Source organism: Apus apus, chromosome 2 (genome assembly GCF_020740795.1).
Source record: "Apus apus isolate bApuApu2 chromosome 2, bApuApu2.pri.cur, whole genome shotgun sequence".
Lineage (NCBI taxonomy): Eukaryota > Metazoa > Chordata > Aves > Apodiformes > Apodidae > Apus > Apus apus.
The window spans coordinates 25,770,591-25,789,341 of NC_067283.1; the positions used below are offsets into that span (position 1 = coordinate 25,770,591).

The window sequence follows — 18,751 nt, forward strand, 5'->3', positions numbered from 1 at the left end:
TCTTAGAGAAGAAATATGGCTCTGAGCTCACTGCGTATTTAAAACAAAACAAAGAAAGAAACAAAAAACCAAACAAAACACAAAACAACAAAACCCCCAGCTTTGGAAAAGGTTTTTTCATCAATAAGTGCCCAGATCTGAAAATAGAATTGGCTGACAGAAGATAAGTAGGTTTTCATGGGTAACCACTGAAGCTTGGTGCATGGTGGAAGAAAAAAAGATAATGGAAGAAGAGAATTTCAGGCTAGAGGAAAGGAAATGGCTTTTCCCTATGAGGACAGTCAAGATTGTGCATTTTCCATCATTGTCTTTTCAAGACAGGCTGCTTGAAGCCCTGATCAACTTCATCTAATCTCACAGCTGGCCCTGCTTTGAAAAGGAGGTTAGACTGGAAATCTCCTGAGGTCTTTTCCAACCTGTGATCCTATGATCCTGGCTGTGAATCAGATTCTGCCTGGTTTTGTAGCCATTCTCTGGTAAGTGGACCTCTGAATGTCTGCCTTTGAAGATGCTGGGGGAGTTCCCATACTGGAAATGCTGCAGTACCCAGGGGCCCAAAATTCTTTCAGAATTTTTGTAACACATACCAAAATACTGAAAAATTAATCAGATAGAAATTCGCCATAGACACAGAAGTTGGTTTTTTTAAATTCCTGTTTAATTTCCTGTTATGCGTTGTTGACAGGATCATCTTTGTGGAGCTGCATAGAACTCTTCCATGCCTGTTCTCCAGGGCGTGTTCATGCTATTACATTTGTGACTACATGATCATTTGCACACTGCAAGAATTCTTGCAGATGTATAGGTGCACCATTTTGAATTAAAATCTGGGGTGATTTCCAATTATGCTACTGGGAGAGGAGAACACTTGCAGCTGTGGCTTGTGATAGAAGGACATGCTCATTCTGTTCTCATTTTAAAACATTTTTCCTCTGTTGTGTTGTGCTTGGCCAGGTTGGAACATAGAAGTGCAGAAAATAGTTTGTGCTGTGACTATTTCAGTAAGCAAGAGCCCATGTCTTCTGTTCTCAGCTGATAATGTCTGTCTTTTTTGCCCTTCTTGTTGGAGTTTACACCACTTCTGCCTTTGCTGATTAAAAATTAACTATCGTTTGGCCTAAGGTTAGTGCTGCAGTATTTGTGGAGAGATTGTTTGTGAGTCATTAGAAGTTACACCCTTTGATCTGAAGGGTGGATGTAGTATATGGGAAATGGTTTTCAGCGTCTTAGGTGAGGGGAGAGAGCTGCAACAGATTTCTAGAGGAGGGCAAAGAGGACCAAATACACAAGAGGCAGAGTCTTCTGTCTCCCAGATACTACTAAAGTCAGAGGTGTCAGTCAGGGAGGACAGAAAAGGCACTGAAAATGTAGAAATGTATATTCTGTCTTGGGTGCTATAGTGTCTTACACAGTTCTGAAATCACCAGTATGAAATGTCCCAGGTGAGCCCCAAGTCCTGTTAATGCTGAAAAGCAACAGCTGCTAATGTGGCATCTGCTAGCATCTGCAGCTCAAGAAAAAGGATGTAATGTTTTCACATAGCCTTTCAGGCCTAAAATCTCTTAAAAATTACTTTATTTCTGCACAAAATCAAATCAGAATATTCTTCCTCACAGGAATGATAGAAGGAAACCTTATTTTGGTAAGGTTGGAGAGAAACTAGGCATCATTATTTAGCCTGAAGGGATGTCAGTTGCATCCTTAGAGTTGTAAGCCTTCCCTTGGGTTCCCCTGTATCTTTCCTACTTTACAAAGCCATGTTTTTTGTGATGAATCGGATCTGTTGCCAATCTTGTGCAAAATCCTGAAGAGCAAACGCCCACCAAAGCCAATGTGTACGCTATAAGAGCAAAATATTATGCCATATCCCATCAACCTCTAAAATGATTGCCAATTCAAAAGGTGGGTGCAGTTTCCCCGATCGTGGTTAACATTCTGAATTACTTGAGGACCGTGTTTATACAAAAAGTCTGCTACTACCAGAATGCTGCTTTGCTTAGGGCAATGCTTAACATTGATTATCTTCCTCATTTGAAACTGAGATTTCAATTAGGAGTCAAAAAACTAGGAAGTGACAAATTTGCTTGCCTTGGATAGAAGATCTTAGGTGATTCCTGCCTTTTTTGGAAGGGGTAGATCATCATACACTTAAATGATATGCTGTCACTACTGGCAATAGCATTGTGCTTTTTGTAGGTGCTAAAATAGTGATTTTTAATTAATATGTACTTAACGGTGCTGTTTCTCTTCTCAAAGTTCACATATTCTTCCTTTCATACCAAATCTAAAGGAACGTGTTGACCACAATACAGCAGATACTCTTGTTTTTTGGTGTGGGTTTTTTTGAAGTTTTTTTGTTTCACTGATAACTTGCATTGTACCTTTCTGAATTACTGGCATCTAATATGCAATATGCAAATATTGCAGTTTGGAGAAAACCTAACCTTTGAATTTGCAGAGTTAGACATGCAGTATTTTTAAACATTTGCTAGCTAAGGGAAAAAAAAATCTCAGTCAAAAACTATATTTCATAAGAGAAAATTACAGTGATAGTGATGGTTTGCCAAAACCTCAAGCAGTGACAAAATGCACAGTGTCCTGAAAGAGATGCCTTTGCAAAACCATTCCTTTGCAGATGGCTTACATTATTGATACTTATAAACACATGACATTATTTGTTCAACTCAGAATTTTGAAAAACTCTGTTGATAAAAGGGGCAAATTTGTCACACTATCCCAAATTTGCAGAGGAAAAAAAAGCACCAAATCCTGCGATTGTTCCTGAGGGTGTTTTATGGGCTACTAGTCATTGGTTTGGTTACGTTTCAACATGACCTAGTGCAAAATATTTTCAGAAAAAGGGAGGAAGGAAGGGAGAAAAGAGCCTAACTTTCTTTTGTTTATATGAACATTACATTTTAAAGTTTTTCTTGTCTATCTGAAACTCCCGGATCTAAGAGTTTTTGGAGTGAAAAAGAAATGCAGGATCAGGTGTGGAATCAATAAGTCATTGGGATCCTTCCACAGAATTTTTTTCCATAGAGAATATAAAATGCTCTGCAGTTCCCTAGCTGCACTGCAAATGACAGATAAATAGCCATAGGCACGACTTTTCTGTTTGGGTAATGTAACAGTACACAGTGCAAGCTACTTGCAACAGAGACTACATTTGGTCCAAATTTGAGAAAATTATTTTCACCTCATGATTTTTGTCTCTGTGGGAGCTCTATGTGAGGAGTGAAGCCTCTTTCCGTGTTACCTGGCACAGAATATAAAACAGTTACTCTACTAGAGTGCTGTAAAAGGCCCCCAAAACCAAGGAATACATCATTACAGCCTGGGATATAACTGTCCTCTGCCATAGGTCTAAAATCAACAGTTTTCCACCCTCTGCCCCCATGGCTGGATGACTGACAAGTACTTCCCTGAAAAGAACTTTTGTATACAGGCAACATTGATTTAATGATGATGAACACTCCCTGCTTCCCACAAAGGGAAAGCAGAAGCACGTGCTGACTGATCAAGATACTGGTATTATCCTTGGAAGATGTTTCCCATGTGGACTGAGAGTCTTTTGGAAGCGGCAGAGGGGAGTCTCTGTCAGCCCACTTAGGGACTGCCCACTAATTCTTACTGCACGAGCACTACTCTGCATCATGATATCATATTTGCTGTCACAATCATGATGATTTTTAAAGGCGAACCTTTGTTGGTAATAAGTGCACACATGAAGTCATCTGTAGTGTTTTGCAAAACTTTCAGAATCCATTATGTAACCATAATAACAGAACATGAATGATGACAAGTACCATAGATTTAACTTTCACAAAGCAGGTCTTCTCATGAAATGTTATTAAAACAGGATTGTCTTTATCAAGAAAAGTGCCAGAGAAGAGAAGTTAAAGTGCATTTATTTCAGCATAAGATGACAAGCGTCTTACATGCAAGAAGCAGTATGCTTTTAAAAACTTCTTATACTGGAAAGATCAGAATGTTTTCATTATGTCTGCAACCAAATGTGCCAGGGTACGGTAGGATGTATGATTAATTGCTCTTATGGCAACTTTAGTATTTCTGTAGCTAAGATAAATACCAATTTCACTTCAGTTTCTTACTGCTCATGAACATACATTGAATCACCAGTCATTTCATGCGGAGAACATGTCCCATCATGGGTGAGAGAGGATGACCCAGGTGAGCTGTTTTTGAGGAAGATGTGGTCCTCCACTACTCCAGGAGTCAGCATATGTAAGCTGGCATAACTGTGCGTTTGTTTTTGTAACTTAGGCTTTGGTCCTGAGACTGGAAAAACACTTAACTTGTTCCTTCCTCCTCTCCAAGACAATTAATGGAAAAAAATAGCTGAAATTAAACAGCAGAACCTTGCAGGTGAGGAAAGTGGGATGTGAAAGTTCAGGAAACTAAGGTTTTCTGGAGAAAGGGGGATTAAAAATTTGGTCTGTAATGTGAAGTAGTCATCTATTGCTGCATAGCCTTAGCTGCTCCCTAGTGCTCTATGGGTGCAGAGCCAGGATACTCATACCAGAATTTGTATGGTAATTTACTGTAGGAGACATGAAGAGTCATGTGGGAACAATTCATGTTCCCACCCTCATTCTCAAATACAGACTTGATTGTGGTATCTTCTGTGTTTCCACTAGATAGCTCTGTGCCTCTCAGTCTCTTAAATTCTCATATCTATGTGCAATATTTAATTAATTTTCAATTATTTCCAATTATGTAGTGACAGCACTTATAAATGATACATAAGTAAAAGTGATAGATCTGGGCAAATATAATAGCCTGTCAGTCTTCACTAGAAGGTACAATTAAATCAAAAAGATAAGAAAAGATTACTGTAATTATTTTGACAGTGAACTGATAGAAGTTTGCCCAAGTGACACAGACTACAGAGTACAAAATGCCAAATGCTTAGAAACCAGTAAAATACGATCTACTGTTGTCCCTTACTGCCTAGCCTTGACCTGGAAAATCAAGTGACCTATCTCCAGGACCAGGCAGAGCTCCATTCAAAGACTTGTAAGGTTTTTGGTAAGTAAAGAGGGGTCCAGTAAGTAAAGATTCATTAATTTCTGGGCTCCCTGGTGCAAAAGAGACTTGGACATACTGGAGTGAGTCCAACGAAGGGCCCCTAGGATGATGTAGGGATCAGATTATCCCTCATATGAGAAGAAGCTGAGAGGTGGGACTGCTTAGCCTGGAGAGGATAAGGCTCAGGGTGATCTTCTCAATGTGTATACTCAAGAGGTGATGGGCACAAACTGAAATACAGGAAATTATATTTAGATGTAAGAAAAAAAAAACACCTTTTACTGTAAGAGCCACTGACTAATGGCACAGGTTTCCCAGAGGTCATGCGGTCTCCATCCATGGAGATACTCAATTACACACAGTAATGAGCAATCTGCTCCAGCTGACCCTGCTCTGAGCAAGGGGTTGGACTAGACAGTCTCCAGATGTGCCTTCCAACCTTGGCAATACAATGAGTCTGTCTCTGACACCTCATACTCATTTTCCCTTCCCTGTCTCTGAGGTTATGCAGAAGTCAGCTGAGCCATGACTGTCTGTAATTCTACAGGGTCTTTGCAGGACCAGCTGAACATCTGGGCATCCTTCTTTCCTCCCTGAAAGGAGGGCACTGGCTCTCAGAAGTCCTGAATCAAGAAACTGTTTAGAAAAGCACTTACCCATTTGCTTGGCTGTGAGCAGACTTTTGAGTCATTGAAGTAGTGGGGAACTTAGAAGAATTACCTACAGTTAAGTTCGTGGACTTCTGAGAAAAGATAGACCTAAGTATATAGATAAGTTCTTTACTCAGCTGGGGCTTTAAACTGTTCTTGGTCTGATATGTTCAATCTTCTGACCATGTCTGAGTTCTCGTGGCCTGTGCATTTATTCATGGGGTTTGGACTGAGACTTACACTTGAGATTTATCTGCAACTCTCTTATAAGCAGCTGTGACTGCTATGCCAAATTTCACAGGCTGAGCTGTAGATAATTGTTCTTGCAGCATCTGTGCTGGCTTCTAATTCATCTGTGTTTTCATGTAGTTTGATTGATCAAATGTGTGGTTTGGGCAACTGCTGCCATAGAAACCACCGAGCTACCACCACAGCTCAAGAACAATTCATGTTTCCATTCCTGTTCTCCAAGTCTGGAATTTGCTATCTCTGTGTGCTCTGTAAAGCTCAAATCTGATATTTCCAGAAATTGCCATCAAGTGATCATCTGGTTTGCTTTCTCTGTGAGGAGAAGAGTCCAGGATGCCAGGCAAGCATAACCCATACTTCTGCTTTTGCATAGTGCTAGATGAGGACCACCCTGGATAGGCACTCTTGAGTCTTACTCTTGAGGCCAGGTCAGTGTTCCAGCAGAAAGCAGACTGCCTGGAGAAGAGGTGTAAAGCAACAAGAAGCTTAAGTCCTTAGACCAATGGTGGGGGCACTTTGTGAGCACTGGGCTGAGCTACCAAGGCTATATCTGTGATTTATATTAGATAATACCGGAGAATATGCAGCAGGAAAAGTGAAGGGAACTCCTGGATTTGTCCTTCCCAGCCTGGTTCCCTCAGCATTTGCTAGATAGAAGTGGCTTCACCTTTGTCTGGAGTTGCCTAACTGCAATGCTTAGAGGGGGCTTTGGTTTGTGTGATATTTTGAGTATGTGTTTCTCATGATCTGTATTTAATCTTGCAGTGTTTAAAATATTCCACCCCTCACCAAAAAAAACAAAACAAAACACCAAAACCCAACAATACCAAAACAAAATAAAAAAGCTCAACAACAAAAAACCTAAAACCAAAACCTGTAGGAATGAAAAGAGATACGATGATGAATACATCAACCAAAACAGACTAAACTCAACTTTTCTGTGGACTCCAATCTTGTTATCTCTATTCTGACATACACATCCATGGATAATAATGCATGCAGATGTAAACAGTGCTTTAAGGCTATGAAGACAGATAAGGCTTTTGAAAACTTGTCATATACTAAATACTCTGCCTCTTTCAAGAGGTTCTGGCACTGTGTGCTGCAATCTTTGCCCTGCTCATCAAAATGAGTACTAAAGAGAAAGAAAAAGGTTTAGGGAAGCATCACTTTTTATTCTTTATTATCTTGTCAACGTGAACTTGCGGGAGATTCAATACACACAGCAGATTGTGTGTAGGGTATAGTTTTCAAGACTTAGTGCATAGCACTAGGGGTATTTGCAACTGTTGGTGTCTTAGTTAAAGTGTCCCTAAAATTCTGCAAAGACTATGTCCTTAAGCGTATTTCTTTAGAGTCTGTAGGGAAAGGAGAATTAAGCATTTCAATGGAGCTGAAAAACTGAATGTAAAATCTTTTGTTTCTCTTCAGTTATTCTCCCTTCATTAATTACTGTAGACAGTTCATTGTAACAGCCCTTTAATGTTAGAAAACTGTATACATTCTCCATAGCAAACAGTGCACAAGCTGAAAATAGAGGACTCACACCTTGCCCTGAATTAGCAATGAAATACAGTTGAGAACTGACTGTTGTTGAATCTGAATTTTGGCTGTTGTGAGACCAAAACTGTTAAGGCATTAATTTATGTTTCAATGACATTGAGCTAGAGTTATAAGTGTGGTTAGATGCCTAGAGATTAAGACAAAGGCAAGCAACTGGATTTGCCAATGCAGTTTTCAGGACCTAAATACCTTTGTCTCACCAGCTAGTCATTCTGTGGATGGACACCTTTTGAGTTTGATATCCTTTTTAAAACAGAAGTCAAAGTGACTGAATGTGAATGTGTGCAGAACTTTAAGGAGGTTTCATCACTAGAAAATTATTCAGGCTGCAATTCATCAAAGATTTTAACTTATAAAATGCCTTGAAATTTCCCTCTGCATGAAAACAGCAACCACTAGCTACCAGAATCAAAAGTGTCAGTAGAAGCACACCAGACAAATTCTGTTTTGTCATGTCCCATATAGGTGATTACTTGCTTCTAAAGGATTTCTGGTAGTTGATAGGAACATTCTGCCACCATCCTGTATTTTCAGAAAGCAAGTGAACACTCCTCAGTGTAAGAACTGGTACTTACCTTCTGGCATTTCTGACCTGTGTGCCAAGTAAATTTTTCATCCTAGAGGCTTTAACCAGGCTGAGATGCCTCTGAAAGTAATCTTGTAACACAGCAGTCCCAAAGAACTTGCAGCTGTAGTTATGGGTGGTGGCAGTTAGTGACACCGTTACCCATGCCCTTAGCCAGCTGCGTGTATAGAAGTTCTGGTCCAGAAACCTTTGGCTAATACTCTGCTGAAAATAGTGAGTCGTGCTGCATCCAAGCGGAGTGCCAGAGCACCATGCTCAATCTGACACCTCCCACCTGCTCCAAGTTCTGGCCAGCCTGCAGTATGAGCGGGGACAGCAGAAAGCCTCTGTGCTCCATCCTCAGTCACATGCCCTAAGGCTCCAGGTCTGCAAGCATGGTGTAGGCCCATCAATTCAGACTTGTGAATAATTTCATCAAAACAATGAAAGGTGCTCTTATATAACTGTTGGAGTCTCATGACCTAAATAAAACAGACCAACCAAGGAAGCGCTTGCTTCTCCAACATGCAGACACATGGACATGAAGGATTTGACCCTGCAGTTTGATAAGCAGCCCAGAGCTAATCAGAGAAAACAGACAAATTTTGGTACTTGGCATGTAAGCAGACGGGTAAAAAGAAAACTTGATTTTCATGTGCTTTTGTTACGAAATTGCTCCTTATTTCTTCAAGCTTTAATTTTCTCATCCTCAGTCTAACAAACAAAGCAGGATCTTCATCAAAGATTGTATTCTTAGGCTTGCACATATGTGTAGTAATTCAGAGTTAGTAATTCAGGGGTACCAAATTCGTTTGTTGTTGCCATCATGGATAAAGGCAGGCAGGATCTCCCCATATAGCATTAGAGAAGTATCATGTTTATCTGCTTTTGCAATACAGCAAGAAGTTTTGCTGCTTTTCTGAGTCATCACAACATCATGGAATGAATAATACTAGCAAACGCACTTTCTGAAAGGGCTGAAGTGCAGATTCCCTTTTGGCAAGGCAGAGTGTGGATTTTCTTCTGGTATTTTTGTTCCTGTAGTTACATGGGCTGAGCCTTCAGTTATCAAGAAAAAAGCTGAAAGCTTCAACTTTCTGCACTGCTTGAAAGGAAGGCATAAGGCTGGGTATTGCCTTTCTTCAGACTTGGCCAGAGTGCTCTAATTCTGCTGCAATGCTCAGATGTCGGCGCTGAGGTTAGATGTCAGAGTTACCTACCCCCTAAACTCAGCTAAGAAAGAGCTGCGTTTCCTGACATACTCTTTTCCTTCTTTTTAAGGACTTAGTACTTTTTCAATAAAAATAAATTTAATTTGTGGCTACATTTCAGCTCCATTGGTTTGATGGTATAAGTGGAGCAATACCAGCTTTGGATTTAGAGCAGTCGTGTGGCTGAGTCTCTCTGTGCAGCTTTCATGTGGTCGAGTGAGACATTCTTAGAATCCCCAAACATTTTTGAAGATCCTAAACTGGAGACATTCACAATTCTTCCCTCCCTTTCTACCATTAATCCTTCATGTTTTAACAAGCACTGAAGTTAATACAGCCTACACTCTTTCCTGTCACACTGGGCCCCCCTCCCTCTTTTCTTTCTCTTGAATAAAGCAATCTGTTCTTCCCAGTCTGTACTCCTGTAAATCAAAGGGATAGATGTCGACACACACTATAACCAAGTATAAACTTCCTTTTTTTAATTAAATGAGATTCTAACATTTGGTTTGAAGAAGTGTTTGTTTGGTTTTATTTATTATTTTTTTTTAAATATGTGAAAGATGTCAACAGCTTTTATTTTATTTTTAGTAGAAGATTAATTTTGTGTGGTACCACACATAATCTCTAGCACAAAATATTTCAGATGCTATTTTGTAGTTGAATAGGAAGAGAGCTGGGGGAGCAATACAGAAGTCTTAGCATTTAAAGCTTTTACAATTAAGAGCTTACCTCTTTGGGAAAGGTCTCCATACACATAAGTCCTGGTTTAGGTACCTTTTTCAATATAATTGAGAAAAACAGTTGTAATTCTGTTTATATCATCTCTGCCATTTTCTTATTACTATCAGTTATACTTAGACATTTATGTCAAATACAGAAATACCTAGATTCATAATAGCTGATACTGAAAATAAGCAAGACTCTTGGAAGGAACATAATTTCTATTTCAGTGTGCAAATCCAGGTATCCAAGTAACCAGGGCAAAGTCACCCTAGAATTGCCTCTTTCAAGGTATCTCACACCTTCTTTTGTGGTGCAAAAAGGATGTAATAGGGTACTAGACCAGACAAACCAGTGTTCAGATCTGATACTGATACTTTCCTGGCAGGAAAAAAGGGCTTTATTCAGTAACTCATTTGCTGTTTTGTTTCCAGATTATTATTTTAATCCAACTTTGCAGTGAGACATATCACCTGTATCTGTTCAGGGGCAACATGTAAGTGTGTGTAGCAATAAAAGCGTGAGGAGATTGTCTCCTGATTGCCTGGCCAGAAGAAGGTAGGGCAGCTCTCAGGGGGACTAGGAATGCTTAGACTCTTTAAATGTTCCCGATGAGGAGGAGTGAGAGCAAAAGGTTATAAGGAAATTACATGTGTACTTCAGGCTTTTGTCTTATTTATTCATCAGGCGGGCAAGCATAAGTGATCAGAGTCCCAGTCCGTATACTTAATTCAGTTCTTATGGATAAAGGTCTATGAGTTTGGTACCTTTTTGTGGTTCTAGCTGAGCCAGAGCACCACAGCTTTGTCCCTCTGCTCTCAGTCCCTCTATGCCAGTTTCCTCAAGCATGGAAAAGGATCTGCCTCTTCATCTCAATTGCAGTTAATTTGATTGCCTGCTGTTGTCTGTGTTAGACTGACCTATAGTAGGATGCCACAGACTGTAGTGTTATTTCACATGTGTTTGTTTGGCTAGAAAATCTACCCAGGAGTTTCCTGAGTGCCTGCTGCAATATAACCTGGTATTTTGGAGTCTAGAAATGCCTGTGAACTCCTCAGATCGCTTCTTCCCACTGATGAAGTATTGTTTTGAGATCCATCTGGTGTCAAGTGTAGGCATATGGCACCAGTATGGCAGCACTGCCTACGGGGGTGGTTTCCTGCAGAAGAGGTCTTGCTGAATGCAGTAGTCATTGCCTATTGAAAGTCATTATTGTTTAACACCCAGGTCTTTGTGAACTTGTTCAACTGGTGGCTGGGCAGAGCGCCATCCAAATCTACGGGCATGAGCACAGACAGCTGAGTCTCTGGGGCCCTACACACATCAGATGTGGGTACTGAGGTCAGGCATCTCAGAAAGGAGAATCTAAATGACTGTCTGTCCTGAGCATGTGTATCTGTGGTTGAAGGGATATGCCATCATTAATCCAAATCTGGGTTGGATTAAGCTTCCAAAATAAAAACCAGCTCTGCCAGCCACTTGAAGAGGGCTCGGGGCCTGTTGGAATGGAGTGCATGGGTGGGAGGGAGGCCGGGGCCACCAGGCGAAGCCGCCCCCTCACCCCGCAGCCCTTCTCTCCACGGGGGCCGAGCGACCTGACAGCGGCTGGAGCAAAGCCTGGAGGTGCTGCCCTCATCCCTGCCACTGCAGGCCTCCCCAGGGGCTGGGCAGAACTTCTGTTCCTGAGGCCAGCCCTCTCTTCTCCATGACAAGAGCACAGACATTTCATGCTTTGTTTCTTAATTACATTTTCAGCGCAATTCTTGTAACTGCCGGGAGCAGAAGCTTTAGCATTTGGGAAGCAGGATTGCCTGTTTGACAGGCAAAGATCCCAGACTGACCAGCCTGGGCCTGGCTCTCCCTTTTGCCTGGGCAGGGCTCCCACCTGGACCTAATTTGGGCTCAGTCCTCCGGCTCTTTGAGAGCCGCTTACCTTGGCAGACAGGCAGAGCGTGCACAGGGGACGAGGCAGCAGCACCCAATGGTGGCACCTGCCAGAAAGCCATCACCAAGACACAGGAGCAGAAAATCAGAGTGGAAAATCACAGAGGCAGAAGTACCAGAAATATTTTAGTAAGGTGGCTGAGAAAGTTAAATCTAGTAGACTGTGTTTCCATAGAGGGAGAAAACTTAAGCTAAAGAGAATAATGAAATTATTCACTGCACAGAGCAACTCAGAGACATGAAAGTGACCAAACTCTGCCATTTGCCTGTGTCTTGTGAGTCTGGACAACTTGCAGACACAGATGCTCTGTGGCACCCATAAAAAAGAAAATGCTGCTGAACCTCCTGTTATAAATGCTGCTGTTGTACTGTGGATACTAAACTCCCCATGGAATTGTGTTCTGACATGATCTCTCTTACGTTTCTTTGTGTGCTGTTGCCATACACCATGAAACTAGCTACTAACAGGTAACTAAGCACCTACAGCATATAAAATATGCCTAATTGAAAAACTGGGAAACTTCACCATCATTATTGGAAAGTGCCATGAGATTTCCCTAGAAAGGTGTGGTAGAAGTGCAAAGAGGGATATGCTGTTATTTTAAAACCTGACCATGCTCTGGTTCCTCCTCCTTTTGAAGTCAGTGGCAAAACTCTGTTTAGAAGAGCAAGACTGCTTGAACTGGCAAACAAGAGGCAGCCTGGAGGCAGAAGAGGCTTACAGGGAATGATTTCTGCTTTGCTCGTTGAGCACAGAGCTGTTCAGACAGACTGGAGACCTGTCTGCTGCTCTTTCCCATTAAGGCTAAGAAATGAATGCTTTTAAAGTTGTTAAATGAATGGGCTGGATCTTACAGCCCTTGCTCATCTGAGTACTGCTATTAACTTTAAGAAAATCCTCACTTTATTAAGTGCTATCAAGCAGAGTCCTTAAATTGTTAAATTCTAATATTTGACAGAAGTTTTTCCTTGGTAATACTGACATAATTAAAAGGATATGACCATTTCATCACCGGAAGAATGCAAGTTACTTTGGAGTGATACGTAAAACTAGAAGCAGCATGGAGGGCTTAAGTCTCTGTCATGTCTGTAGGTTATTTTTGAACTTTATGAAAAACACACTTTAGCAGTTTATATCCTGACCATTCGACTGTATTCTGGGATTCTGAATTCAAAAACATGCTAACCATGAAAACACAACATTTAAAAATACACTGTCCACTTGGCTTCTTTGCCCTGCTTCAGAGTCTCCCAAGTTTGTTTCGGACAAACCGAGAACTTTGTTGTGGAATGGCTGTTTGAATTGGGGTTTCTTAAAATACATGTGGAGCCTTGTAGCTGCTGTGGGGTGTACACAGTGGTGAAGCTGTACTATTTTAAAATCATGTGGCTATTTCACTTCATGGAAGAATATCTGTCAGCTAAGTTATAAGGAATGAGAGGGGTTGATTAAAACAACTCATGAAGCCATTAAACAAAGAGATAAAATGTAGAACATGTGCTGTAGGGTCGTTTTAATTATAATGTATAATGCGGAAACTGGATGGCAGCTGCAGAGTAGCTGAGTTTTAAGCCCCTCTTAGTAGTACCGAAGTTCTGTTACTCAGAGGTGGGTTTTCTTATCTGTAAAGCTAATACATCTTTTGGAAATTATGTTTGAAAGCTACCTTTTGTTGCTGGGACTGACCATAGTGTAATTACTATGCTCAGGCATTTAGATAGATAAGGACTGAAACAGACAATTATGTATACTAATCATCTAGTAATTAGATATTAGACTTGGTAACATCAGAGAAACTTATGCAAAAGCTTTATTCAAGAAGGGAAGGGATCAAAGATGTCAAGTGAACAGCCACAAGAATCCAGAGAGCATGTGGAAGAAAGAAGGTAGTGGCAATTTATTTCATTGTCTTGGTGATCTTATTAGGTAAAAAACCCCCAGTATTGAATATACTGCTGTACACTATGTCTACTAAGTTAATTTAGCATCTAACCTGGTTTTAAACAACAGATATCAAGCAACCACCTGAATTAAAAAAAAAAAAAAAAAAAACAACAAAACAAACAAACAAAAAAACCCAAGACTATTTAAACTTCACATTTTGCTTTATTTGTATTTACCTAGTTATAGACATCAAGAGTTAGCATAATTTAATCTAGCCAAAGGGGTTTAAAATCTATTGTGTAAGAGTTCAAACCAGTCTCTAGCCACTAGAAATCAGGGTGAGAAGCAGTAAAGAAAGACAACACATCTGCCCATGTGAAAGTTTATACAACTCCATCCACTCCTGCTAGAGACTGGGTTGTCAGCCAGGTAGACACTGGGTCTAGTTCAGCTTGGCAGATCCTATGTTTCCAGTTCACCAACTTGACCTACCTGCCTCCAATGCTTTTTATGCAATGGAAAGATGGTAATTTAGTTAACCTTTTGTCGTAGGGTAAAATGGGTTCACACATGGGAACATCACCACTTCAAAATATCCAGTCATTAAGCTATAACAAAGTTGTGTTACCAAAACTCATTGCAAACAGCCAGAAAATTGTATTTTAAGAATGCAACCTCTGACACTGAATTTAACTTTCTGACTGTAATTGCCACAGCAGTTCCAGTCTTGCTCTGTGGCTCGTAAGCATCACTAAAACTGCCCATGAAAAAATGACATTTTGTTTGAAAAATCTTTATTAGTATGTGAATTCTCAGGAAAATGCTGTAACTTTTCCAATTTGCATAAAACAAAGACATAACATCCAGGGTAATTTATATTAAAAATGGGAAATAATTCCTTAGAAAGAGGATGAAGGACTTGAAGGAGTTGCAACTTGTTGCACCTGACTGTAGTTTGTTGGCACATAAATGTTCTGGGGATTGTTCCCTGGAGGACTTCAAATTGTATGTTATTTTAAAGAGACTGGAAGGCAGCAGTTGGGATGGATACTTGTCTCCATACTGGCTTGTGGGCCACTCCTACCAGACAGCCAAGTAACCATTACACCAGTCTGGCTCTTCAGCATCCCCAGCTAAAGAAAATATACAAAGGCAACTCATCTGTCACTAAAATAAGGAAAAACTAATTTCTGCTCAAGCAGTGTAATGGACAGTGTGATTCCCTCTGCTATTAGAAAATGACCTCTCTGTAGCAGAGAAATCAGTCATTGATCCAACAAGATGCTGCTTGCCAGCTGATGCTCTCAGAGCAGCACATCTTGAGGTGAACTTTGAAGGGTCTCTGACAAACTCACCTCAAATTGAGAGTTAAAAGTTAGAGGAGCAATAGCAGGACAGCTCTCCTTGTTGGCAAACCATGGGCCAGGGTGTCAGCCTCTGTAAGGTTCGCATCTGGTTACTCGAAGCTCTCACTTATGGAAATAAAATAAAGGACTTTCCCATAACTGTTATGGAGACGTTATCTCAGATTTTTAGCATCATGCTAAGAATCATCCTGTGGTGTATTATTTCCACAGAACCAACTAAACTATGCATTTCAAGGTCAAAATTAGCTCTTTGCATATGTCCTATTGGCTCTAGCAGAATTACTAGTGTGCAAGGAATATGAATGGAACCATACACTGATTTCTATAATACAAAATACTAACTACAACATTTCCTTAAGGAGGGAATTGAAGATGACTGACCATATAACCCCTCTCTTCTCTACCTGTTTTACTCCAGTCCTCCGTGATGTCTGTCTGTTTTGCCCGCTTTCACCCAAACCTGGTTGTTGGTGGAACATACTCTGGTCAAATTGTCTTGTGGGATAATCGCAGTCACAGGCGCACTCCTGTTCAGAGAACTCCCTTATCTGCTGCTGCTCACACGGTAAGGATAAAAATCACCTTCTTCTTTCCTTAGAGAAAATGGTCAGCAGGGAAGTGGAGCTGTATAGTTGGGTCTGTAGTGCTGGTTGCCACACAGATGAAAACCTAAGTGTGGCCCTTGAAGGGAAAGAAATAGATGAGAGAGCTGTACAGCCACCTCCTGTAAGTACTTAACCATCACACGTTGTATGGTCAAGTCAGGAGATTATCCTCCTTTCCAAGGAAGAGGGCAGAATCAATTACAACACTTGAGTGAGGCACCTTTGTGCCAGCACAGTGGATTTGTGACCCTTGCTCTCCATTGTCTGCAGATAGAATCAGGTCACTATAGGGACAGCGTGTCTGTCAGTCTGGCATGGATTTGAATAATTTATTGCTGCCTTGTTGTATATGAGTTTCTCTTTTGAACCAGATGAGGCACCTATGGTGGTATCAGTGGAGTCCTGTAAGTAGACACTGGTGCCCTTGAAGAGAGTGGGGCAGGTTGCTTCTGTTTTTCAACAGAGCAATACATTAATGCCTGTCATGGTCTCCCACTCCAGACAGGGCCATAGGGCAGAACTTGCATAGTGAGGGGGAGTTTGTTTCAATAGAATAACATGGAAGAGCATTTTGCTGACACACAGAGATACCTGCAGATGGTGGCATACAGATCCAGTGATATCTGGGAGATACACAGGCAGAACATTAGCACAAAATGCCTGAGATGGCAGAGAGTTTCTCCTTAATACAAATATGATGCCTGTGGTAGAAGACTTTTACATTGCAAAGCACTCGTATCGTGCTGGAGGAGGAGACAAGCCTGGACTGCCTGCCAAAGTGTCATTGTTCTGCTATGGGGCTGACCAGTCAGGCCATCCTGCACTAACACATTGTGCATTCTGGAGCTCTCCTCTTCCAGTGTTTGGACTCAGGCAGCTGGACTGAGGCAGCCTCTTCATAAGAGCTGGAAGGTGTACTCTACGGATGGCAAACATATCTCATCTTGGGAGTGACCTTGGGAGCATTCCTGAGTGGGAAGCAGAAAAGAAAATACAGGCTGAAAGGAAGAGAAAAATGTAATAGTATGATATAAGAATACCAAAAAAAAGGGCCGATTTCCTGAAGCTTAAGAAACTAAACTACACAAAACACTCTGAGAGATAAGATAATCATCTTGTTCTAGCAGAGTGAAGCATCAGACAAAGTGATAGATCTTTTGCACCTCCAGCTTTTAAGATTCTCCAGTTCTTATCTTTGGAATCTGCAGTTCAGCTTTTAGTTGACTGTGATAACATAATCCCTGGAGTTGAAAGACAGGTCTAGAAGCCATGCCATGTGAATTAATGCAGAAGATTCAGCATGAGGGCAGTCTTAGGATGGCAAATCTTGTATTAAAAAATGAGAGGTGTGCACAAACACACTTAGTGGGCCGGGCAGTACAAATACTGTTCCCTAAATTTCCACTATCATGAATGTTGATGTGATAATATAATGATCAGTGCCATGGGTTGCAACTTCAACATTGCTTTTAATTTCCCTAATGTTTTTGCTCATTTTGTCACCAGTAATGTTGTTCAATCTGCATGAAAAGAAACAATCTCTCCTGGAAGTGCAATTTAGAGATGTAGCAAGCCAGAAAACTAGTGGTAAGAAGCTGACTATCACTGAAAATTGAACAACTGGGAATTGAAATCTAGTGGAAAATAAAATATTAATGGGAAGTAATTTGTTTACACTCAAAAAACATTTAAGACAAAATTGTGCTTTGTGGAATTATATATTATTGCAATTGAACAATACGTAATGTTTTGCTTTTGACAAATACAAATAAGTGACTTCCAGTTGTGGATGGGCACTTTATGTGCTGTCATGGACTGGTATAAATAAGTGTTTACACAATCTAACATAAGGAAGAGTGGTGTTTTTAAGGCGTGATCAGATTTCACAATAAAAGAGTGCTTAGTTTATATTCATACATAGGAATAATTTACATAAACTGTAAATGAATTATTGGTTGCAAAAGGCTGACTTGAATCCTGGATGCCAAGAAAAAAAAAAGGATTAAATGAAGACAACTCTACTGGAGCAATATTACTTCATGTACTGCTAGATACATGATTGAATTGTCATTTTTTAATTTGAACTTATGCCGTATGTGAAAAAGGGACTTTTCTTTTTTCTTTTTCTCACTCTGCTTATTTGACACAGATAGGAATTGTCACTGACTTGAACCTTCCTGAAGTTTAGTATCACTGATTGCTGCTTGGATTCACCAGGAAAGAGAATTCTACCCACAGCTTACTCACTAATTTCCTTTCACACCCACCACACATCTGCACTTGGGACAACAGGAAATTTTAATTAAGACAAAACCCTTTTGCATGATGATTTAATTTCCAAAATAAATAAAAGCAAGCTGGCAGCAATCCTTTGAAAGGAAGGACCCTGTTTAGACATTGTGTTACATACAGTCGGTTGTCTTTTTCATCCATTTTCCTTACGCCTTTTCATTTCTGCCATGAGTTTTATTGTGCATGAAATTGATGGCTGGTAGCCCTGATTAAAGCCAGACCTGGCACACGGAGGTGCTGCTGGAAAGATGTGGCTTGCTTTTTCCCTCCCCCTCTAAATATTCTACATACTCTGCTGCTTGCTTTAGCTTCCTCCCACCCACTCTGTCCCTGGCCATTTGGACTACTGGAGGTCAAACACTCATGAAAAAAATAGGTGTATGCCTATATCACAGGTCAGCGTGTGCTAACCATGTTTAGCACTGGGGTCACTAGCTCACCACTAAGCAGCAAGAAGGTCCATTGTACGAGGATAATAGCATGAGACACGTGAGGGACAGATTTGGGCTCATTTCATGATCTGGGGGAAACCAGGTGCCTCATAATCTTGAGAGAAAGAGACAAACCAGCATCAGAATGGGCCTTGCAACTTCCTGGTGTGTACAGGTGGTGTCTGAGCACATGGTACCATGTCGGCAGTAACTG

General features: G+C 40.7%; 1 protein-coding gene across 7 annotated transcripts in view; it reads left to right on the forward strand.

Moving 5' to 3' along the window:
- Positions 1 to 18,751, forward strand: part of DYNC1I1 (dynein cytoplasmic 1 intermediate chain 1) — a 189,215-nt gene that overhangs the window by 120,296 nt on the left and 50,168 nt on the right. For all 7 annotated transcript variants that reach the window (XM_051610895.1, XM_051610898.1, XM_051610900.1 and 4 more), the window contains one exon: positions 15,628 to 15,774. In XM_051610895.1, the coding sequence (XP_051466855.1) occupies positions 15,628 to 15,774 (147 nt within the window). The remainder of the gene's footprint in view (positions 1 to 15,627; positions 15,775 to 18,751) is intronic.